Here is a 26,021-nt window from a genome sequence, read left to right on the forward strand (position 1 = left end):
ATATCTTCAATTAGCATAGGAATCATGATGAATTTCTATAGCCATACTGTTGTTTAGGCTGCATCATTATGGAGACTTGAGACTCAACTTGGACTCATCCCTCAGAAACTTGACACTTGACTCGGACTTGCATTTGATGAGGTCTGCACTGGGGGCTTTACAAACTCAAAACAGAGTCTTTTTGATCATTTTGTTTGTTTTGTTCAAAAAGTTTTGAATATACTGCAACCTTTAACCATAGTACACAGTTGAGTCTGTACCTGTGTTAGCCCAAGAGTACAGTTGTGTTAGTGCCTGTGTTTGCCTTAGTGTGCAGTTTTGTCGGTGCCTGTGTTAACCCTAGTGCACAGTTGTGTCTGTCCCTTTGTTAGCCCTAGATTGCAGTTGTGTCTATGCCTGAGTTTAGACTTGGCACACAGTCGTTCTAGTTCAAGGTCATGCCTGAAGTGCAGTTAAAAATATGTTGTTGTAGCCAAAGCATGTGGTTGTGTTAGCCCTAGTCTGTACTTATGGCAATGGATGTGTTAGCCTGAGCATGTTATCCCCAGTATGCGGTCATGTGGTGGCTACCCTTATGTCGTGCAGCAGGGCAGGAGCATTATGGATCCCTGCTGGGACACACTTCTTGTGGGAGGGGAGGGACTCCAGCTTCCCCAGCAGGTTCCACAGCCCATCCAGTTCAAATGGAGTCAGGTGAACTTTGACCCCCGGCTTAGAGGGGGCGGGGGTGGGGGTGGGTTTCTCCTCCTCCTCCTCTGACGACAACTCTTCCTTCACACGGTGATTAAGAACATCTTCCCTCTTCAGGCCTGAGGGAGAGAGCGCGAGAGAAGAGGCCAGGCAAGTTGGAGTTGTGTAATTAGTTGATGTCTGAGTCAGGACAGTGCTCAGTCCAGACACAGCCAACAGCTGAAAGAGGAGAGAGAACAAGGGGATGGGAGAGGAGAGATGAGAAAAGGAAAAAAAGAGGACAGCAGTTCTCACCTATGCCCAGTGAGTGTTTCTGGAACTCGGGGGTGAGGTGTGAGGTGTTGGTCAGGCAGTACAGGTACCTCTCCAGCACATACCAGCACGTCTCGTAGTAGAAGGGGTAGCGAAATTTTGCTGGGACCTGAGGTGGGGAGGCAAGAAAGAGGTGAGGAAAAGGTTGCCATCTTAACTACAGCTATGTAAACTAATGGACCACTCCATTATGCTATTCTTCCATGCACAGGATACTCTGCCAAGTAAGATTTGCAGAGAGGCAACTTAACGCAATGATTCTCAAACTGGGGTTAGTGGGATGTGACCAGTGGGTCAACAACAAAAATTCTTAAAATTGCACAAGCACTAGATTTATTGCAGCCAAAGCTAGTATTTGCAGCTTGTTTGCGCTGGCCAACAAGCTAATGGTTTTGTTAGCATGCTAAAATGGATAAATTCCTCCAAACTTGTAGGCTCAGTTCAGGTGAATTAAATGATCTGAGAAATCTTTCACTAAGCCTTTTGCAATGATTTTCAGGTGCACATGACGCATTCCACCCAGGAAACATGGTTTTTATGTATGAAACTGGTGCATGGGGCTGGAAGTGCAGTATGCATGCCATTTAGGCGAGTCATCGCAGGATACTCTTCTCTCTTAAATGCATATGCATTTAAGGGTGGATTGCGCAAATAAAGGGGCGGAGATATGAAACGTTCATTTCATAAATAAAGCAGGCGTAAACCGAGGCGCAGGCGTAAACCGAGGCGCAGGCAAGACAGAGACACAGGCTCTGAATCTTGAAATAACCTTTGCAACAGAAATATGAAATATGAAATTAATATGAAATATGAATTAATGATTGCAGCCAAGCAATAATTAAAGGTACAATAGGTAATTTCGGACTCCTAATGGTCAATAGAGGAATTGCAGCAACAAACAACCTCAAACCACAACACTGCTCCCATAGTCTATGAATATAACACATGATATAAAGTGTTATTATTCTCAAGCTACACAACTATTTATATTACGTAACTTTTTTAAGTTTTCACTTTAACCAACTATATTATGAGCAAGCAAGTTATTTGGCTATGTAACTAGCTGGCTATATAACTAAGATATGATAGTCTACCACGAACAATGCAACTAACTTGCAGTTTGAGAGACATAAAGGTTTAGCTAAACACGGATAATTGAACACGTAAAGAGATAAAAGGAACGTGTAGCTGCCCAAATTGCACTCCAGACAAGCGATCACTGTGTACTATTGCTTATCTAGAAAACAATAGCAGTTCGCTATCAGTAACAAGAAAATGAGCTATTACTAGTCAGCTTCCAGAATTTACAATTATCCACCTGAGGCACAGCACTTGTGCACTATGCATCGCTACTATGTTTGTATTACCTATATTTTATCGTAAGTGGATATTTGTAAATTTGTCGAGCTAACTATTGCTAATTTGCTTGTTGCTACCGATAGTGAACTGGTATTGTTTCCTAACTAGATATTTAGTTTTAGTTTGGACAATAAGCAATAAAAACCCCCATGCCAATTTGCTGTGGCAGTTAGAACCAATTTTCAACCAATGAGCTTTAATTGTAGTACAGCTGTACAATGTTTTGATACAGAGTGACAGCCCAACAAATATACACTTTAAAACCCGAATTTAAGGACTAGATAGATAGATAGATACTTTATTCATCCCGAGGGAAACTATAAACAAAGGCAGAGGGTGAGTCAACATGTCAGTGAGCCTTTTTCAATAATAGGAAGGGATTTACAATGTTTTAACACAAAAATCTTTCCTAGTGTACCATTAAGGCTGGGTGTTTGTCACAGAAAATATTTAGAAAATAATTTATGAATTTAACCAATATTTCATGCGAAGTGGCGGGAAATTACTGAAATAACGTGCTCAAACTTAGTGACATTAATAAGCATTTTAAGTTTCATAAAAACTTAAAATATGAGTAGGCTTAACTGGACAATATAGCGACATCAGGAATTAATTCTGGAAGGATTACCAGCCCACAGAGCAAGGCAACACAATTACCTATGTTGCCAGGGGAGGACCGAAGGCTAAAACGAGGAGAGTTCCGGAGGACAAAACAAGCATGCCAAACACGGACAAACTAAACCCTCAACGCCGCAACACAGCGTGACCAGACCTGGTAATATCCTCGGTAGCCAGTTCTGGAATAGCAATAGAAAAGCAATGACAAACTCCTAATAAAGTAGCACAAACCACATGGAGCGACAGCAGAGCACTCAGTGGAGAGGCTAGATAACAAGCTGCTCCAGGCAATGGAATGGGCAAAAGTTTACATCTGCTTAATGAGCACAGAGTTCTTACCATACCAACCGGGCGAACGCCAAGAAAGATAAGTGGAAGGAGTAGTGCCACCGCAGCTATTTAAGGAGGCCGGCAGGCAGCTGTGGTACTACCCGTACACAGGACTAATTGAAAAATCTTGTCTAGAAGCATATCCTGCTGCACAGAATAATACTATAAAGGAGTAAAAACTTAACCCTGTACTGTCCCACAGAAACTGAGGGCTCCAAAAGGGCTGTACATTCCCTATCACATGTGCAAATACACTCAAGCACAGAAAACACAGACACATACCCGTGTTCGGTCCTCAATGTTGTTGATGTGAAGCTGCATAGGGATGTTGAAGCTGTGAAGAAAGTTCCCCCCAAAGACCAGTGTGTCGACAGGCGTGTACACAGCATGGATCCACCCTGGGGATGGATAGACATACATATCTTTTTACAGTTTTCTTCTTTTATTTGTTTACATGAGGTATGCAACTACTTAAACTAAATTTGCACGTATAATAAAACATTCTAAATAGAAGCATTTTCTGTATATGCAATTGTGTGCATTTCTAAACACCAGAAGATTTTGATCTTACCAAAGAACACATTCAGAAAAAAAAAAAAAAGATTCACAGTGAAGTGCTCATGGAAATGTACAATCAAATTTGATTGTATGCATGTTTTGTGAATGAGTCCCAGTAAGAAACAGTTTGTACCTGATGGGATCATGAAGGTGTACCCCTGTTTCAACTCAATCCTCTGGCATTCTGTGGCCTTGTCTCCGAGGAAGATGTCTCCTTGTTTCCCTGACAACACCCAGTTCTCATACAGCTCTAGATTCTGGGGCGTGGGCGGGATTATCCAGAAGACCTGTGTGGAGAAGGAATGGGCATGGTTGGGCTACACCTTCTTAAATAGCTGAGCGAAGGTGATGGACAGTGTGTTGTGGCTCACCTTTCCCCCACGCAGTACATGGTACCACACTGAGGTGCCCCCGAAGTCAACGTGGAAGTCTGTGAAACAGCCCTCTACACTCATCAGACAGTACCTGCACACAGCAGCAGAGGATACCATGAAGAGAAGGCAGAGGGCACAGGCTCAGCCAGAGCTGTTTTTAAGTCTCTCAGTGCAAGTCCAAGTCAAGTCGCAAATCTTTCAAGCAAAGGCTTAAGTGAAGTCTTACAGGTGAAGTCACAAATCAAGTCTCAATAATTATTCTATAGTGTAGGTGGCCCAGTCTATGCACATCTTTCAACCATTAGGTAGACACATGCGCGCACGCACACGTTTATTTATTTGGAAGTGGCTATGGATACAGCAGGCCATACCAATGTAATGAATACCGCACCAAAATAAATCCATGCAAAACAGAAAGCCGTATTCATTGGAGTTACAGTACAGTGCAAAAGTCTTAGACACCTGTATAACATTCTGTACAGATAAGATTCTTTCAAATAGATTTCAATGAAAAGTCCTAAATAAACGTACTATACATTTTACATTACATTTTTGTAATTTGGCAATATAGTTCAAAACTGTTAACTAGTCAATTGCTTACAGTAATATGTTAATTTTTTTAAATTAAATTAAAAAAATGTCTGTTCAATTTTATCTTTTGGAAAATTAATATTTGGAAATCTCGAATGTGTTCTTTTATACCAACACACACAAAAAAAGAGTGCCTACGACTTCTGCGCAGTACTGGAGGTTTAGGTTATGGCGTATAAACACACTTTTTCACTTCAGATGACCGTTGTATTGATAGCCACTGACCATTTATTTGGGAATATTTTTATATTATGTCATCTGATTTGTCTTGACAAACATGACTGGTTTGAGTTTGCATTGAATGTCTTGTCTGTCCGTTCCCGACACCCGTGGTGGACCAGTGGTGGCTAGGGGATGAATCTACATTTAATAAATCTAATTTCATGTGTAAAATTATCAGCATTTCACAATCTATCACAACTACTAAAGTTAAGAAAGAGGTAAAACAAAAGGGAAAAGTTAAACACACAAGAATTTTTTTTTTTTTTTTTTTAAGTTAAATAAATGAAGACCACCCCACCATATTTAAAAATGCATGACATCTAATTCTAAAGATTCACCTTTCTTCCCTGCATTGGAATTGCATGGTACTGCATGTAGTGAAACGTAATAGATCCCATGTATTGCATAATATGGCGGGTGGTCTTCATTTATTTTAATTTTTTATTTAAAATAAATAGGTCATTTTGGACTTCTAATGGTCAAGAGAAGAATAGCACTGTTTATGCCTCCCCCTTCTCTGTAAATGCGCTTACATTGAAATGCCATCGGCTGTGACAATTAGAACCAATTTTCAACCAATGAGCTTGAATTATTGTACATTTATACAATGTTTTGGTACAGAGTCTCGGGATGTCAACTTGGCAGAGGGTGAGTCAACATGTCAGTGAGCCTTTTCCAATGATCGGAAGGGAAAGTTGACAGTGACAAACGCGACAGAGCCTGCTGTGTTTTTGTAGTGTTCTTGTAAGAAAATGTTTTCACTTTAGCTAACCAACTACATTGTGAGCAAGCAAGTTATTCGGCTATGTAAGTAGCTGGCTATATAACTAAGATATGATAGTTCAAGGATGATTGAACACAGAGATAAAAGGAATGTGTAGCTGCCCAAATTGCATTCCAGACAAGCGATCACTGAAACTCTGCGTACTATTGCTTATGTAGTTAGAAAACAATACCAGTTCCCTATCAGTGAAAATGAGCTATTACAAGTCAGGTTCCCGAATTTACAAATATCCACCTGAAGCACAACACTTCTGCAATCACTACCATGTTCGTATTGCCTATATTTTATCGTAAGTGGATATCTGTAAATTCGTCAAGCTAACTATAGCTAATTTGCTTATTGCTACCGATAACAAACTGGCATTGTTTTATACCTAGATATGTAGTCTTCACTTGGATAATAAGCAATAGTATACAATTGAGCCTTGTCAGTGAGCCTTTTTCAAAGATAGGAAAGGATTTCTTGTAACAATGTTTTAACACAAAGATCTTACCTATTGTACCTATAAAGACATTGATCATGATCATTATAGGGGTTAATGTAAAGTGTCTTTAACATTACTCCTTGAGATCAAGTTGAAGTGCCTTTCCACAAAATAAAACTAACATGCCTATAGTCAACTTGCTTTTACTGGCAGGAAAGTAAATTTAAAATGCTACAATACATTCGGAAAGTTAGGTTGCAAACCAAGAAGCCTAATCATCGCACTGTATTAATTCATCGTTGCGATTAAGGAATTTCAGGCTGGTTGTACAGGTAATGTTTATATTGTAAAAGAGGTCATATTCGTATTCCAAAATGTATATGTATGAATAGATTTTTTTCCCAGACAGTTTATTATGTGTATTTCTATGGGATTTACATTTGAATGGGTAACGGCATTCACTTCTCTCGAATAAAGTCAAACAGAAGTTACCATGGCTACCAAATAAACGCTGCAGAAGCAAGAGCCACAGACCACAGAGAGCGGTGCTCAAAGCAAGTAACTAACATAGCTGTTCTTGGAAAACGGTTAAATTATTAATATTGTTTGAAAGTCTTGTCTTCTGTTTTTAAGTCTAATAGTCAGAAGGCCAATACAGTGCTAACAGATGCAAACAAGCCTAGAATACTCACTTCTGTACTTTTGGGTACTGCATGTCAATGATGGCGTTGGTTGAGTCCCTCTGTCTCTCTTTCAGGTGCCGTGGCCACATGTTATCCACCCAGTCAATGACATCCACCTGGTCATGCACACACATGCAAAATGTGACTCCTGGAGCAGGTGTGTGTCTCTTGTGCATGAGCCTTAGGGTGGTGTAGGGTGTGCATGTGTGTGAACGTGTGTGTGGGCATGTGTGTGCATGTGAAAGTGTGTGAGAGAGAGAGAGAGTGAGGTATGTAAAGTGACGCACTGAAGCAGGCCTCTTGACCAGGTTCTCCAGCTTGGTGTGGCTGAACTCCAGGCTGATGACATTGTAGAGCTTCTCCCGCTGGGCAGGCGGAGTCTCATAGTACCGCCTCCACTGCGCCATCGACATCTCTATCCCCTTTTGAGTGGTCACATCCATCACATCTATTACCCTCCGACTACCTGGGGGGGTTCACTTAGCATTAGTATTAGTAGTTGTGCAGCTGTTGTACAATGCATTTTTATTGCGTCTCTTTTGTCACTTGTTGTTCCATTATTTTTCATTGTAAGCAATGAATGCAATTCCTGGCAATGAAGCAATTTGAATTTACAAGAGAAAGCTTACCAACAAACAGCTTTACGTCATTCACACTAAAATCTGTTTCAGGCATCCTGGGGGGGGGGGGGGGAGAAATCATACGAAAGATTAAAACTGCTTCTCTTCAGAAACAGAATGAGCCTCAAGGTATAGCAGCAGAGCCAGTGCACAGCAGTCTATGCCGCCACAGGGTTAACTGTTGACAGCTCTTGTAACCTGTAAGACAGATAATGGCTGAGACTGCTCAACACAGAGGGAGGCAGCGCAAAAGTGATACTCGAGAGGTGGAGGGGGGATTCAAGGAAGCAGCATACATTAATACTGGTTAGTGCTTTTCTGTGTATGCATGTGTGTGGAGTACATACTGAATGCCCAGGCCATCCGGTTTCTCAAAGACGATGGGGGCCCTCAGCCCTTCCTTCTGAATGTACTCAAAGGTGAAATCTGCAGGGGGCAGAACAGAGCACACACCAGACATCAGGCAATAAAAACACACTGGTGCAACACAACACATGTAGAATGTATCACAGTATACAGGGGCGGCCTGTAGCGTAGTGGTTACGGTAAATGACTGAGACACGCAAGGTCGGTGGTTCTAATCCCGGTGTAGCCACAATAAGATCCGCACAGCCGTTGGGCCCTTGGGCAAGGCCCTTAACCCTGCATTGCTCCAGGGGAGGATTGTCTCCTGCTTAGTCTAATCACCTGTATGTCGCTTTGGATAAGAGCATCTGCCAAATGCCAATAATGTAATGTAATGTAAATGGCACTCAGAACCTGTGACTACTTTTCACCCTATAGTCCACACAGTACTACAGGAGACCTAGTGAAGATGTTGCATTCTACAGGGCACACAGTACTACATAGGGTGTCGCAGTTTAGGATTTTACCACTGCTGTCGCGTATGTGGCTTTAGACCGCAGGTTGCGGTGTACCGCCATTCTTAAATAAGTAATAAGTGAATAAGTAACCAATAAACTTTGTTCAGATTTTTATGGGTCCGAGCAGCGAACCTTCTTTATGAAGGTTTCCCCCTGGTCCTTACTAGAAGGCATCAAGATATATCATAGGCTGTGTCTGAAATGGCTCTGAAATGGCTCTGAAATCCCAAACAAGGGAATATACAGTGGGGCAAAAAAGTATTTAGTCAGCCACCAATTGTGCAAGTTCTCCCACTTAAAAAGATGAGAGGCCTGTAATTTTCATCATAGGTACACTTCAACTATGAGAGACAGAATGGGGGGAAAGAATCCAGGAAATCACATTGTAGGATTTTTAATGAATTAATTGGTAAATTCCTTGGTAAAATAAGTATTTGGTCACCTACAAACAAGCAAGATTTCTGGCTCTCACAGACCTGTAACTTCTTCTTGAAGAGGCTCCTCTGTCCTCCACTCGTTACCTGTATTAATGGCACCTGTTTGAACTCGTTATCAGTATAAAAGACACCTGTCCACAACCTCAAACAGTCACACTCCAAACTCCACTATGGCCAAGACCAAAGAGCTGTCAAAGGACACCAGAAACAAAATTGTAGACCTGCACCGGGCTGGGAAGCCTGAATCTGCAATAGGTAAGCAGCTTGGTGTGAAGAAATCAACTGTGGGAGCAATTATTAGAAAATGGAAGACATACAAGACCACTGATAATCTCCCTCGATCTGGGGCTCCACGCAAGATCTCACCCCGTGGGGTCAAAATGATCACAAGATCGGTGAGCAAAAATCCCAGAACCACACGGGGGGACCTAGTGAATGACCTGCAGAGAGCTGGGACCAAAGTAACAAAGGCTACCATCAGTAACACACTACGCCGCCAGGGACTCAAATCCTGCAGTGCCAGACGTGTCCCTCTGCTTAAGCCAGTACATGTCCAGGCCCATCTGAAGTTTGCTAGAGAGCATTTGGATGATCCAGAAGAGGATTGGGAGAATGTCATATGGTCAGATGAAACCAAAATAGAACTTTTTGCTAAAAACTCAACTTGTCGTGTTTGGAGGAGAAAGAATGCTGAGTTGCATCCAAAGAACACCATACCCACTGTGAAGCATGGGGGTGGAAACATCATGCTTTGGGGCTGTTTTTCTGCAAAGGGACCAGGACGACTGATCCGTGTAAAGGAAAGAATGAATGGGGCCATGTATCGTGAGATTTTGAGTGAAAACCTCCTTCCATCAGCAAGGGCATTGAAGATGAAACGTGGCTGGGTCTTTCAGCATGACAATGATCCCAAACACACCGCCCGGGCAACGAAGGAGTGGCTTCGTAAGAAGCATTTCAAGGTCCTGGAGTGGCCTAGCCAGTCTCCAGATCTCAACCCCATAGAAAATCTTTGGAGGGAGTTGAAAGTCCGTGTTGCCCAGCGACAGCCCCAAAACATCACTGCTCTAGAGGAGATCTGCATGGAGGAATGGGCCAAAATACCAGCAACAGTGTGTGAAAACCTTGTGAAGACTTACAGAAAACGTTTAACCTCTGTCATTGCCAACAAAGGGTATATAACAAAGTATTGAGATGAACTTTTGTTATTGACCAAATACTTATTTTCCACCATAATTTGCAAATAAATTCTTTAAAAATCAGACAATGTGATTTTCTGGATTCTTTTTTTTTCTCATTTTGTCTCTCATAGTTGAGGTATACCTATGATGAAAATGACAGGCCTCTCATCTTTTTAGGTGGGAGAACTTGCACAATTGGTGGCTGACTAAATACTTTTTTGCCCCACTGTATATATATTACCCTCAAAATCTGAGTAAAATTTTATTTTTGAATTCGGACACTAGAACAAGGTGGCCAATCTAGTTTACGAGTTAGTGAATAATGAGCCATTTCTGACAGCCATAGATAGTATAAAAATAAATATATGCTAGAAGGCCACCCTAGAAATGATGTAAGTTCCGACAGTACTGAGACAGTATCCAACCAGTAGCGAGCACAGAACTGCGTGGTAACGAGCGAAATTGAAAGACTCCCGGCATCAGACAGTGTGACACGGGCGCGATGATTGATGCGAGGAGGAATTCTCCTGAAGATGCAAGTATATCGAGGAGGAGACAGAGGTTCATAACATTCAATATAAAAGCAACAGAAAATTTGGAACTAAATAATGTATTTTCATTATTAGCCTATAGCAAGCAGGACAATGAGATGGACTGACCCTTGCTAGCTAGCTAACGTTAGCCAGTTAAGTCAGTCATAAGTAGGCCAATTAATTGATGTCAAAGTGAATTTTAATCTTGATCATTTTAGCTTGCCATCTCAGGTAATAAACCAGGCTTTCCATACAGATCCCAAGGCCTCTGTACAGTAGCTACATAAGACTGGTGTTTGTACAGTATTTTGAAGTTAAACGCTAACAATGTATAGCTTTTAAGAATGTTAGAACAGCTATCGTTAGCTAGGTAACATGGGTCACTTGATGTTTTCCTGCTTGCGATAGGCTAATAAATTATTTACCTTTCTTTCCAAATGTTCTGTTGCGTTTATAGCGTTGTCCGGCAGCGGTGTGCGTTGTCTCCTATTCGATTCGATACCATTTTCTGCAGAATTCATCCTCAGGTGATGTACATTTCCAACTTTGGAGACTGTGTCACAAGTAACCCTGTCTGTAGTGGCTAGATGTGGTCCTTAAAATAGAATCATCGCAAAGAGTACTGTGGCTCGCTACTGTTTGGATACTGCGTCAGTGCTGGGCTGGATTTCCGTCATTTCTTGGGTGGTCTTCTAGAAAGGACCTTCCCCTCTGACGAGTATTTTCAAAGAGCTTAGAAGGGAGAAAGAGGGCAAAATTCCAGCAAAATGAATGGGAGGGGATGTCATCAAAATTGTATTGTGGTGATGTTGCTAAATGACAGCTAAATGCAGCAATCAACAGAAGAATCAACAGAAGACAGAAGTATTTATGCAACTACAATATTCAATAAGAAACAAATGTTCTTCATCATACAGTGTAGCTCTTGCGGTTCCAAGTTGATATTGTATCGGGGGCAGCTAGTGTCGGAATTACCATTAGCCAATGCTGATGGCAACATTAGCTAACATTAGTGATGCACGTAACATTACAAATACGAGCATTCAATTAAAGCATGTTTATTTTTTGATGTAAAACCTAACTGTATGGCTTTGTTTTTAAGTTGTAAACTGTCGTTTACCCACCCATGTTAAAAAAAATATGTTATCAACCCGTACCCAAAGAAGTTAAATCGTTTTTTAAAACTTATTTGCAAAATGAGATTCAAGTATGTGAAAACATTAATTTGACAATGATAATTCCAAATATGTAACTGAAACAATGTGAATCAGGCAGTTTGAAGTTCATCCCAATTCATTTCTGTGGGCCGAGGTCTGCTTATTTTTCCAGAATTGATGACGGAATCACCCCCTTAAGCTGTGTTCCATTTAATGTTTGAGGTCGGAATTTAATATATCGCAGGATTGTTATGTTTTAATGTCATGCAGGAAGAAATACTTTTCGTTGCCTTCTAGTTTATTATTTATGATGTGTGCCTCCATGGTGCTGCCATTGTCTTGTGATGCCAGACAACTGCTTCTCTTGAAGTTGGGGTAGCTGGATTTGCCAAAAGCAGGAATTCTGACTGAGTGATGTTCTATTGCACTTTTTCCAGTAGGAAAAACTTGACTTCTGAGTTTGCCGTCTCGCTCCTGTATTGTCTCTGGTATTTTGGTATTTACTTCCAGAAACAGATTTTTCTCAAAAGGGCACAGCTGCCCCCCTATTGACGGAACCTGCAAGTACATCAGACCAATGTGGATTAGTGCGTTAACATGTGCCACCTGGTGGTGGAGTGAACAAGTAATTACTGTGGAAAAAACTAAATATTTATTGCTGCCCGGCAGATCTCCTGAGGCCAAATGAAACACGAAACCACTGTAATTCTTAGTATTGATGACATCACTTAAATTGCAGGGCGCCATATTCCATATTGTATGGATAGACTAAGCATTCACTAACACAAAAGGGCCCACCACTATGTGGAGTAGAATTAAAAACATGTAAAATTATAGGCGGTTGCGTTTTTATAGAATTCCAGTGGTGAGAGAGAATAAGGGGGAAGGATACAAGGAGTTTAAACCAAGCCAGGAGGAACTTCTTCCTACCCAGAATAAATCCATTCACAAAGCAGCAGCGTGTGTTCTGATCACTTCATTCAAGGTAGAATCTAGGCAGATCAAATTGATTAATGCCAGAGCTGACAACTAACGTTAACACTAGTACCACATTAGTAAAGCTGGATAACATTAGCCAGCTAGTGACTTGGCTGGTTAATGTTAGCTAGCGTTCCCTAACTTACCTTAAAGTTAGCAGAGAGAGATCCTTATATTAAATGAGTACACTAGCCACTCTGCTAGTAATCTTAACTGATCTATCATTTCGCTAAACAGCTCTATGGCTGTCATAGATATGTTGTAAGATTAATAAGCTATATTCATGATATATTCCTTTTATTTCCAGGCAAACCGGAGTGGCAATTGTCAAGTTTTGTTTTGTCCATGTTGTATGGATCTAATCCATAGATTTTTATTTTTCTTCATATTGTCTCTGTGATAGTTTATCTAAAGTGCCTTTATATTTCATGTTGGTATCGGTTGGTTCTGGTTGTCATTCGTGATATTATGCCTGAATTATTTTAGCCCGCTGGTGCATGTACGAGTTTTGGAAGGGTTCCGTGATTTACCCCACTGAAGTAGTTGAGTTGAAATCCAATTACCTAGCTAACTTTAGACTATTAAATCGGTCACAATGAGCAAACTACGGGCTGACACCAAGCAGAGCATAAATGCTCTAATAACGATTGTAATTTAGAATGTATCACAACCAGTTAACTCACTCAGTGGTTAAAATGTTGGACACTGCCATCTTGTTCTTCCGCATTCAACCAAAGATAATGTGTTCATCAAGAGGTTGCACTTCCTCCCAACATAACCCTTATCAATTCTCCATCAAGGTTCTAGGGAGATGAAGTGAGAAAACAAGCGAGTAATCTTAGGCCCTGTTTACACAACAACAGTTTCTCAAAAAATCTGCGTTCATACGACAACGTTCAAATATTTGAAAGGCTTTAGTATGCATGCCAGGCCAGTGGGTGGCGGTGTAGCTTTGCAACTCCACAGAATAACACCATGGGCCACGCACAAGCCAAAACAACAAAAATGGCGAAAGCATGGGTGAAAAGCAATAACTGTGTGGACAGATGAGGAGGCGGAGTTATTGTTAAGAGTGACTCTGGATTAATTACAAAAGCGCAAAATTGCAAAAGAACATTGACTGGGAGCCCTGCCAGTCAAAGTACTCTCACATCTTGGGGGGATTTATAGAGACGAGCAAAATATTGTTGTTGTGTTTAGACTGATTTGCGCATGCGTATTAGCGTCCGTGTCATCAAAGTTATGTCATCACCCACCTCCTCCCCTCACTCCTCCCACCTTTTTCACAAGAATTGCGTTTTACCAATTTACACAGAAAAGGTAAGGACAGCGTTTTCAAATACTTCCACTCTGGAACCCGTTGTCAGAAGTTTGTTTTCAGCCCGGTGTCATGTAAACGAAAGGCCCAAACGCAACTTAAGTGTGCCGTTTTCGGCAGGCACCGTTGTCGTGTAAACGGGGCCTTAGTTATGTTCACCTCTTTGGTTTGACCAGATGATATTGTATTGCTGTGACTGTGAGAAGTGTACAATAACAGTTGTGTGGTTTTACCTTAATGTAAGCAAAACTGTACTAGTTGTGTTTCAGGTGAAAGTCTTTGCCTGAATGTACTGTACTACAAATCACAATGTAGTACAGGGGACTGTTTAAACAACACCACTTCCGAGTTAGGCCACGCCCAGTGTACGAGTACTGATAACTTAGTTGGTTGAACGGATACAGATACGGATAATGCTGTACTCGCTCACCACTCGCTCACCCTGACTGGGCAAGTGACAAATCAATCAACTGGCCATATGGTAGCCCCAGGCCAGTTGGCACTATTTTCCAACACTGTTTTCTTCTTTTTTTTTATTATATTTTTTAGGCCTTTTTCAGCTTTATTGGACAGTATATAGTATAGAGAGACAGGAAGAATGGGAGCGAGAGAGAGGGGAAGACATGCGACAAATGTCGGATGGTCGGATTCGAACCGCTGACGTCGCGGCTCGCAACGAGCATGCGGTCAGTGCTCCACAGGCTGCGCCACCGAGACACCCTCCAAAACAGTTTTCTGACAAAAACATTTTAACTGACGAGTTATCATCAAAAATCATTCTGTACAAGTAGGGACTTCATAGCCAAATTTATACCATGGCACAAGTGTTGCAACACAATAAATAGCATATATTCTTTAAATGTGATGTGAGAATAGAAGATCAGAGCTACAAAATGAGGTATCACTTGTCGGGATTGGCCAATCCCTTTAGGAGATATGGCTTATTAAATTATGTCTGACAGAAGTGGCTTTGTGAAATCAGCCTTGAAAGTGTTTTGAGCAGTAGTCAGTTTCTCACCTAGAACTGACCAAGGAATAAAAACTGTCCCCTCATCCACTGCTTTGGAGGGTCTGAGGAGATGGAGGGCAGGACATAGGTCTGGGGGTGTCAACGGAGGAGTAACACTTGAAAGCCAGTGTGCGACCTATAACAAAGATTGTTACATTCTGAAGTATTGCGTTTTTGTTATAGACTAATTAAGGTACAGAAGTGGATGCTGCAGGTTATTTGTATAAGCATAAGGGAAGGAATTAGACGTTTCATTAATTCAGAATGAAAGTTGCACTGTTTGGAACATAGTGAGCTAACTTGGTGTTTGAAACACGGTGAGTTACGTCATTAAGCCAGCCATCGCAAAAAATAATAGTTTGTTGCTGGAGATACCATTCAAGCAGACAGCAAGCCTTACATTATGCTGCTGAACTCTTCATTTGGGCATCCTGTCACAATGTGCTGTCCGCAATATTGGTAACACTGTACCAAGTTATGAAGAAGAAAGTGCCCTTGTTATCCTCCGGAGGTTATTTTCATTACTTTAATGTTTTTTTTGTTGGATGTGAAATAAGTCGGATGTCACCCTGCTAGCGCCAACACAGGGGATGTCCATCGACCACCGATCGCGGTCTTTCTAAAAGCGACACTCCAAGCCATAAAAGGTGGCGTGCATTCAACTGATATTTTAGGTTTCAAAAAATAAGTAAATGATCCCATTTACTTGTTCGTTTATTTTGTAAGACGCTGCTTCCCTGTGTTCTGTTTAGAAGTGAGTCAAAGATTATTTAGGCTACAATACCTAGCTCATTGTTTCTTCAGAATACAATAACCCTCCCCCTCCTCCTTCCATGGCTTTTCCTAAATACAGGCTGATTCAATCAGCCACAACAACTGTATAAACTTGTCTATAAACACTTAATCTTAAGTGAACTGCATTCAAAAGTTACATTTAAACGAAAATGGAAATCTTGAAAGCTCATTGGGAGGGGGGGGTGCATTGTTTTATTGAAATATCTTGGTACATACTGGTGTTCATGATCACGTCTATCTTAACAGGTAGAATGTAGAATTTTTCCTATTTAAAAAAAGAAGAAGAAAAAAAAGACATATTTGCATGGGATCTATTCCCACATAAGTTTCACGACATGCAGTACCATGTAATTCTAATGGAGGGAAGAAGGGCGGCTGAACGATGTACCTACCAGTATATCATTCATCACAGTATGTCACCCACCCCTAAATATAAATATCCTCAAATGAAAGGTGAGTCGGTGCTTTGAGTTTAATATTCATTGTTTAATTTCAAATCCAATGCACTGGAGTAGAGCCAAAAGCACAGAAATCGTACCACAGTCGAAATGCTTAGACCTCACGAATTACTTGAGGAATCCTTGTTTACTTTGCTAGTCATTGAGCAGTGTTTTTCACCACCGTGTTGAAATACCTTCAGGCTATTTGTTAGCTTTATCTTGTTGCTAGGACAGCACAGAAAATGATGGTGGTGAAATTTTATATGTATCCTTGAGTTCATGCTCCCAGATGCTAATGTCCAAAGGGTCCCGCTAGTTGTAGATGAGACTGAGCAGGGGTGCTTGTTAACCGGCCAAACTTGGGGACACTTTTTTTTTTTAAACTTTTAGTGTTTCGCTAAGTAATGAATCTGGAACAAAAACTTTTTTTGCTTCCTCTCAGAGTTTGTTGCAGGGGCACTGAATATTGAGCACCCATGGCCACTAGGGGGCTTGCGCAAAGGGATTAATGTGATGGACACACTAACTCAGAACTAAGTGGATCTGTTGCAAGTAATGGACAGCCCATAGGGCAACATATTGCCGGTATTATCTTTTATTTACAATTAGGCTACACCCCATAACTAGGCAGCCAACAACCTAAGCCATATAAATTACATATCACAAGTTAAAAGTAGGCAAACTAGCTCTGGCACAGACTGACTGAAACTGTACGAACAGCGTTAAGACATCAATACGATGGCCTGTCTTGACATTGGGGGGACATTGGGTGTAATGAGGACAGGAGAAAGTCAATTTTACAGTGCTGTGGATAAAGGCGCTATATAAATGCAGACCTTTTCCCATTTACATCATGTGAAATCCTTGAATATGGCTCAGTCTGTGCTTGTGCTGAGAGCCATACTAACAGAGCCACTGTACAGAGCCCAGGCTGTGCTTGTGTTCACTTTAGTGACTGAGCCACTCTATAGGGCCCAGCCTGTGATCTTGGCGATTACTGACTGAGCCACTCTATAGGGCACAGCCAGTGCTCTTGGTGAGTCTTTACTGATTGAGCCACACTGGAGCCAGTGATTCCAGCAGTCATGGTGATTTCTAACCTTTTCCCTCCATGCGCTTGACCAGACAGGTGTTGAACCGGTCACTTTGCAGTTTCTCATCTAGGTCAAAGCTCCTCTTCCCTTCAATCTCGTCATCAGAGATACCATCATCCTGGTAACGCCGTCGCGTGCCTGACCGCTGAAAAGAGGAAAATAAGTGGGGATGGAAGTTACCCACAGGGAAAGGCCAAAACACCTGCTTCACAGCAGTGCTTACTTATTCATGCTACTTCTTAAAATCCCAAACAAAACAATAGTGCAAGTTTAAAAATTGAGAAAACCATGAACACAGGGAAGCTCTTAAAACCTTGCAACAGACTTGGAGGACAGCTCTCTGCTGGAGTCACATTAACACCCATAAGGAATCAGAGGACAAAGAGGTGCGGTGCATAAAAACATAATGCGAAGGACTTGACTTAGGGCCAGCATTTTGCAATGATTTCCATGCACACATGATGCATTTTGCCCAGGAAACGGGCTTCGTATGTATCAAACTGGCATGCATGGGGCTGGAACCACAGTATGCATGTGATCTAGGCAAGTCGTCACAAGGTGCGCTTCTCTCATTAATGCACATGCATTTAAGGGTGGATCATGCAAACAAAAGGGGGAGATTTCTTTTTTTTTTTTTTAGTTCACAGACTAAATGAGGGTCGATTTGTGCACGGAATTTATCTGCCACCAAATAGCAGGCATAGTCCGAGAGCCAAATGAGACAGAGACACAGGCTCGGAATCTTGAATTAACTTAAAATATTAAAACTGATTATTGATATTAAATATGAACTAATTATTGCAGCCAAGTAATAATTAAGGCTTGGTGTGTTTGTCACAGAAAATGTTTAGAAAAAATGTATGAAATGAACCAATATCTCAGGTGAAGCAGTGGGAAATGACTGAAATAACATGCTCAACCATAGTTACAGTAACAAGTGTTTGAAGTTTAAAACAATCGTTGCTGCTCCTAAAAAATATCAGTAGGCTGAATGCATTGATATGCTGCTTTTCGTCACCTCTTGACCATCATGGAAAGACATGCTTTTAAAAGAACATTGTTAGAAACAATTGCTAAAATAATAAATTCCATTTTATCCCGGCAATAGTCAAGCTCATTGCAATGTTACATCCCATATTTAATTCAAACGATAATAGCCACCGCAACTGGAATAAGTACACATTTTGTCCAGCACTGAATACGCTCTTAGGTGGCAGCCGATACATGGATATCGCCACATGCAGTGAAGATATTCAATGCACTAAACATGCGTTTTAACTGAGCTGTAAGATCTGTCTCTTTCGCAAAATGCATTCCATAGGCAGTCCCATTCGCTGATTTTGTAATGCACTGTAGCCTTTGTAAATAAGATGTTCATTTCAAGGACTGTGACCGCACCCACAGACCCTCATCAGGCCACATTTTGCGCTGCGAGTTTCAGGTATGTAAATCTGGCCCTTAATGTGCAGCTCAACAGACTGACCAGCAGGGGTTGCTAGAGTATGATGAAATGCGATAATCCTGCCCAACAGAGTCAATGAATCCCTTCCCTGCAAAATCCTGTTTGTCCTATGGGGCTGCCTGCCACAGTCGGTGCAGGCACAATGAATAGCAGGTTTAAATAGCACTGAAATAGTGCCTTAACAGGGTGAGCCAACAGGAGCCCTGCTGTTATACTTCTGGCAGCGTTTGTTGCTTGTGTGCCAACTACAAGTAATAAGGGTGGGTATTTGGCACAGAAAATATTGATTGAAGTCATGGAGTAGGAACGGCAAAGTTGAATACAATCACAAAAAAAATGCCGGAGTTTTAGTAAATGGTTCAGCCTCTATTTAAATGGATAACCCAAATAAAGGGATGGCATCATACTCTTGGCTTCATGCAAACCAATCACCAGTCACATGTGCAAGAGTCTTGAGAAAGATAGAATATAGAAAGTTCATTGTCGAGGTGGAAAAGCACCAGGAGTTACAAACTGTGACCTCCAAGCTACCTTAAATCAGAAATGGCTTGGAGTGAAGTGGCTGCATATTGGAGCAGATATTGCATGATGTAGCCCATTTAAGTAATTTGGGTGCCCTGTATTTTGTCTCAGGGAAAGCTACACTAAAAGAAAATATATAGCCTGTTTGCCAATATAGACATTGGCGTTTATATATCACTACTGTAGTGTACTGTTTTCATCCTTTATCATGGAGTGAATAGAGGTTGAATTGTGTCAATAAGGCTAATCAATTAAATGTAACCTTGGAAAAAAAAAAAAAAAAAAAAACATGGAACTACAGCAAATAGGAGTTCAAAAAGGTAAGTGTGATATTAACAAGTTTCATTCAAACTTATGTACAAGGGATTGTTAAGCATGTATATAAAGACTATTTCATAACTGTCCTCAAGAATACACTGGTGGACTGCGTAAAGAAAAGTGCTTCTGGTGTGACAGGATGCCAACGATGTGTCGTTTCGGCTCTGCTACGTTTATGCGACGCATCTGGAGGAATTCAGGTGTTACATTAGCCTCACAGTTCATTACATCGACGCACACTTAAAAATTACGATGAAACGTCTTCAAACTGCGTTTTTCCCTCCAAAGACAACACGGGGTAAAACATTGCCCATGGCCTGAGGGAAGCAATTTTTAAAATATATTTATTTTACATTATACATTTTTTGGTCAAATCTCTTTTTTTATACTTTTATAAAAAAGTTTTTTTCAAAAGTTAAATAAATGCATGTTGTTCCCAAAGTCAGTCATTGTGTTAAATAATATGATTTCTGCCATAATCAAGCAGCCTGATTGTTTGGACTATGTCTGTACCGGTTTTATTATTTCTCTGCTTCATAATTGCTTCCTTTACTGTCATTGGCACAACAACTGGTCCTCATTTGACAAAAACCAATGGCTGAAAAGGAAATCATAAGCCTAAAATCAAAGCTAGATACTGAAAGCTTTCTCTTCATGCACTAAGGAAGTAATGAATACACCGGAGTAATCAGAAACCGTTGAGGAGACAGTCAATTACTTTTGGTCCCCTAAAATGAGGTCACATCAATGAAAATGCCCTCAATCGTGTTGTCAAGTGTTTTCACTGTGTTCCACAGAAATATTTACTCAAATGAGAGATTCATTGGAATTCCTGTTTATAGAATAAATACACTATATAAAAGTATTCACTTAGCTATCCAAATCATTGAATTTGGGTGTTCCAATCACCTCCATGGCCACAGGTGTATAACATCAAGCACCTAGGCATGCAGACTACTTCTACAAACATTTGTGAAAGAATGAGTCGCTCCCCGGAGCTCAATGAATCCCAGCGTGGTACCGTGATAGGATGCCACCTGTGCAATAAGTCCAGTCGTGAAATTTCCTCACTACTAAATATTCTACAATCAACTGTTAGTGGTACTATAACAAAGTGGAAGCGATTTGGAACGACAGCAACTCAGCCACGAGAAGTGGTAGGCCACGTAAAATCACAGACTGGGATCAGCGGATGCTGAGGCGCATAGTGTGCAGAGGTCGTCAACTTTCTGCAGAGTCAATAGCTACAGACCTCCAAACTTTAAGTGATCTTCAGATTAGCTCAAGAACAGTGCGTAGAGAGCTTCATGGAATGGGTTTCCACGGCCAAGCAGCTGCATCCAAGCCTTACATCACCAAGCACAATGCAAAGCGTCGGATGCAGTGGTGTAAAGCACGCCGCCACTGGACTCCAGAGCTTTGGAGACGTGTTCTCTGGAGTGACGAATCACGCTTCTCCGTCTGGCAATCTGATGGACAAGTCTGGGTTTGGTGGTTGCCAGGAGAACGGTACTTGTCTGACTGCATTGTGCCAAGTGTAAAGTTTGGTGGAGGGGGGATTATGGTGTGGGGTTGTTTTTCGGGAGTTGGGCTCAGCCCCTTAGTTCCAGTGAAAGGAACTCTTAATGCTTCAGCATACCAAGACATTTTGGACAATTTCATGCTCCCAACTTTGTGGGAACAGTTTGGAGATGGCCCCTTCCTGTTCCAACATGACTGCTCACCAGTGCACAAAGCAAGGGCCATAAAAACATGGATGAGCGAGTTTGGTGTGGAAGAACTTGACTGGCCTGACCTCAACCCGATAGAACACCTTTGGGATGAATTAGAGCGGAGACTGCGAGCCAGGCCTTCGCGTCCAACATCAGCACCTGACCTCACAAATGCACTTCTGGAAGAATGGTCAAAAATTCCCATAAACACACTCCTAAACCTTGTGGAAAGCCTTCCTAGAACAGTTGAAGCTGTTATAGCTGCAAAGGGTGGGCCGACATCATACTAAATCCTATGGTTTAAGAAATGGGATGTCACTCACGTTCATATGCGAGTGAAGGCAGACGAGCGAATACTTTTGGCAATACAGTGTATGTTTAATAAGTAATTCTGCCGTTTGTTTCAAGATGGCCGCCATATAGCATTAATCTCAATGGTAATGGGACCAGCACTAACACTTTGGCATTTTTCTGTTGTTAGCCTACATTTTATCAGATTTCAAAGTGGTCACATAACCAACAGTTTTGGACATTAATAAGAAGTAATTACAAAGAAAGTAGTAAAGGAAGACCTCTACAGAGCCTACACTGCAAGATGTGCACCACTAGTTACTGTTAAAACAGGATGGCCAGGTTACAGTTTGCAAAGTACATAAGAGCATGCAGAGTACAGAGGAGACCAAGGTTTCCTTGTATCAGAGTGATGGCAAGCGCAAACTGTGGAGACAAAAAGGAACTGCCTAAGAACCAAAGCACCCCACTGCCTCAACACCTCATCTCTGGTTTAGGAATGTACTACTGCCACATGGAACTGGCTCACTTGTCTTCAATGATGGTGTAGTTGCTGATAGTAGCAGTAAAATTAATTCTGAAGGCCATCATCTGCTAAAATTCAGCCAAATGTCTCCAAACTCAAATGATCATAAACGGACTGCTAAAGCAACAAAGGAGTTTTTCCAAAGACAAAACCAGAAGATTCTGAATGGCCAAGTCATTCATCCGATCTGTAGGCCTACATGCACTTCTTAGGATGAACAGGACTTAAGGCAATGACTATTTTTCATAACTTTAATAGGTCCCAGTGAAAGGGGGACTACAGTGCAGTCTCCAAGTGTTTGGACAGTGATACAATTTCTGTTATTTTGAACACTGCAGCACCTGGTTTCTTTTTTTTTTTTAATGAAACAATGAATATGAAGTTTATGTGCAGACTATCTTCTTCAATTTGAGGGTATTGAAAGCCATATTGTGTGATCCCCGTAGGAATTACATCCTTTTTAGACACACATCCTCTATATACAGTTTTTAGACGTCTGGCTTCTCCGCTGCCTCTGATTAGTCCAATGTATTCAGTTGCTGCATAGTGCAGGTACAAGAAAGCTTTCAGTATCTAGTCTTGATTCTAGGCTTGATTGCCTTTAGTTATTTGCATATGTCAACATGAGGACCAGAGTTGTGCCAATGACGGTCAAAGAAGCCATTAAGAGGCAGAGAAATAAGAAACATGAGTTAGAGACAATATACTTACCAAAAAAAAAAACATTTCATCAAGGGCAAGTGTTAATGTAGTTTACGAATTCAGTAAATGTTCTGGTTGACATTACTATGGAATTATTTTGTGTGGAACATTTCCTGTACTACACAATTTTAGATTTGTCAAGCAATTCTGTGAGGTCAATTTCAGGTGTAGCCTACTGAATTCCCACATTTGGACTGAAAAAACACATTGTTTTTTTATTTGTATTCGGTTCACGTAAAGTTACATGGAAACAAACTCAGGTTTGTGGATGAAACAACCTATTGAGGCAAATGACGATGGATGGATGGATGTTTGATTTATGTGATTTGTTCTCTTTGACTTCAGTGTGAAACGGAAACCTTGCACATTTTCACAAATAGAAATATCCTAAAGAACAATGCATTATTTCAGTCCAAATGTTGCCTTCACTACTAGAGTACACTATTACAGTACGCTAGCAGTGTTGAGAGCCTTGACCGTAGGTACTTTAGCAAGCTAGATAACATTAAACTCTGACAAAATGCTGAAATTAAATGGCCTAAAGTGTCACCTTTTGCTGAAAGGTCACCCTTTGAAGTTGGAATACAGAATTACAAAAGCTCAAACAGTGAAAGTGGATGCTTTTCCCTCACTGAAAACATTTTGTTTTTTGTCTGGCAGTTTAAAAAAAACGGTACATGGAAACTAACTGATATCATGGGTAAAGTCTAAAAAGTCTATATTCTATAAAGTCTAAAATACTGAAAAACAGTGTTTGCACTTCCCCCTGCTTGTCACCCTCCCATTCAGCTATCCTCAGACAGCAACAGGAAGAGAAGACCATAAAAAATAAGTACAATAATCACAATAACAACATGTTGTATACTAATACATTCATTAAGGCCCATTAACTGAAGTTTTTGTCAAATACCCAACCCCCAAAAACAAGTCAAACACATTCAATAATTTCACATGCTATTTATTATTCAAAAGCAGTCTGGCTCCTTATTTATAAAGCATACAGAAATAAAAAATATTTTGAGAATGTATTTAGATGATCACCGATATAAAATGAGATCACTTCACTGAAAAAGTGTTTTCACAGTGTTCCACGGAGTAAATATTTACTCAGATTCATTGGAACAGGAAGTCCTCTGTTTAGATGTAGGCATCACAAAATTGTTTGTTGTTGTTAAAATGTCAACTTTGTTCGGCATAACATCTCGAGAACCGCTTTTGTCGAAGTGCAATAGACTCTGCGGGCATATTTAATAATGCTAAAGTTTTGTTATGCAGGCGAAAAAATTCTGTATTGCTTTATTCAGCCAAACAAATTATACACTTGGAAATGTAATGTCATAAGCTAAAATGCGTTTTAGTCGTCACTTCAATAACATGCCTGTAGTTGGTTCTTTTGATGAACTGAAGTTACACAGAATTTTCAGGGACAAGAAAGCCTTTATATGTAGTACTTTTGTAGAAGTATACAACAGCGAAACGGACAATAATAATTCCTCCAGAGAAGGACCGGAGTTACTCTGCAGTGTTCATTTTGTTCCCACTCCCCATTCTTCACCATCTCCTTATCCTTTACCTTGTCACAGCTAGGGCTGCACCTAATGACTGTTTTGCTTGTCGAATAATCTATCGATTATTGAAACAAATAATCGACTATTCGGATTATGAATCGCACAATTACTCAATGGCTCTTATTTAGCCATCAGTCGGTAAATTAAGCTTGAGGTTGTTTTAGGCATGTGGTAACTAACAATAAAGACAAAAATGAATACTTCATTCAAAATGTCTTTTAATGAACTTTCCCGCTGATACAAAAGATAAATACAAATACCAGTATCCATTTTGAACATTGTGAACAGGATCGTTGTGAATAATAGGTTATTATACCACGGCTTGGTTAAATACTTGTTTCTGATTGGCTGGAGGGGTGTGCATTATTTCCCAGTGAATGCACGGTAATACTCCACGGCTATGAAGTAGTTGCAGTGCAAGTGGCTTTATCACCATTCAAAATTAACCCTCAGGGTTCTTAATTTAATTCAAAAAGTGATAGATTCATTACACGTAGTGAAATATTTCAAGTGTTTTTTTCGTTTTAATCTTGATGATTACAGCTGACAAAAATCCAGTATCTCAAAATATTAGAATATTACATTAGACCAATCCAAAAAAGCATTTATAATACAGAAATGTCAACCTTCTGAAAAGTATGTTAATTTATCCACTCAATACCTTTTGCACAAATTACTGCATCAATGCAGCGTGGCATGGAGGCAATCAGCCTGTGGAAGCCCAGGTTGCCTTGATAGCGGCCTTCAGCTGGTCTGTATTGTTGGGTCTGGGGTCTCAACTTCTTGACAATACCATGTCGTAGCCATAATCATCAAGATTAAAAGAAAAAAGGCTTGAAATATTTCACTATGTGTAATGAATCTAGAATATATGAAAGTTTCACTTTTTGAATTAAATTACGGGGGAAAAAAAACGAACTTTCCACAATATTCACCTTTTTTGAGATGCACCTGCATACAGTGATTCCAATATGTTTCATATCTTTATTTTCAGGACAAACCCAGCTACAATAATATGGCAACAGTAAGTAGGTCAGAATCATGTTGGTTGTAAATTGCTCTAGAATTACACAAATTGTAAACAGTAGTTTTGAGTGTTTACAGGAATGCTATAAAAACGCATACTAATCTATTGTACAGACATTTTTGGATCACTGAAATTTGTTCATCTAGGTCTTGGGTATCAAAAGATGACAAAATATTGGAGCAAATGCAAAATATTAGAAAAACCTAGCGTTGCCACTAGTATTTTTCAGCACGAGTTGACAATGGGAGGGCTAATGGCCTTTCTGCGGTCCTGCCAGGTAAGGCTTTTCACACCTGGCCTGACCCCTCCCTACCTCTAAGACAAAGCAATACTCAGAGAGTTCTGGTTCCTCAGTGGTGGAATGACTTGCCTACCACTGTCAGGACAAGCAGAATCCCTCCCCCTATTTCTTCGCAGACTAAAAACACTTTTTGAAACTGTACCTTAGTCCTCCCTCCCCCTTTTCTGATATCCCTCTGGTCTAACCCCCCAAAAAATAAAAAAATAATAAAATTATAATTGC

At 40.6% G+C, this 26,021-nt stretch overlaps 1 protein-coding gene across 6 annotated transcripts in view; it reads right to left on the bottom strand.

The window, feature by feature from the left end:
- The window catches only part of kdm2ab (lysine (K)-specific demethylase 2Ab), a 72,673-nt gene that overhangs the window by 32,811 nt on the left and 13,841 nt on the right, over positions 1-26,021 (bottom strand). For 5 of the 6 annotated variants that reach the window (XM_061250615.1, XM_061250617.1, XM_061250619.1 and 2 more), the window contains exons 3-12: positions 17,377-17,515; positions 7,913-7,991; positions 7,575-7,621; positions 7,233-7,411; positions 6,955-7,061; positions 4,239-4,332; positions 4,001-4,154; positions 3,592-3,707; positions 985-1,111; positions 571-809 (exon numbers count right to left, since the gene is read on the bottom strand). In XM_061250615.1, the coding sequence (XP_061106599.1) occupies positions 571-809; positions 985-1,111; positions 3,592-3,707; positions 4,001-4,154; positions 4,239-4,332; positions 6,955-7,061; positions 7,233-7,411; positions 7,575-7,621; positions 7,913-7,991; positions 17,377-17,515 (1,281 nt within the window). Of the gene's footprint in view, positions 1-570; positions 810-984; positions 1,112-3,591; positions 3,708-4,000; positions 4,155-4,238; positions 4,333-6,954; positions 7,062-7,232; positions 7,412-7,574; positions 7,622-7,912; positions 7,992-17,376; positions 17,516-26,021 lie in introns of those variants that run through there. The other variant, XM_061250621.1, reaches the window with a different exon arrangement.

The sequence above is a fragment of the Conger conger genome, chromosome 8, assembly GCF_963514075.1.
Source record: "Conger conger chromosome 8, fConCon1.1, whole genome shotgun sequence".
Lineage (NCBI taxonomy): Eukaryota > Metazoa > Chordata > Actinopteri > Anguilliformes > Congridae > Conger > Conger conger.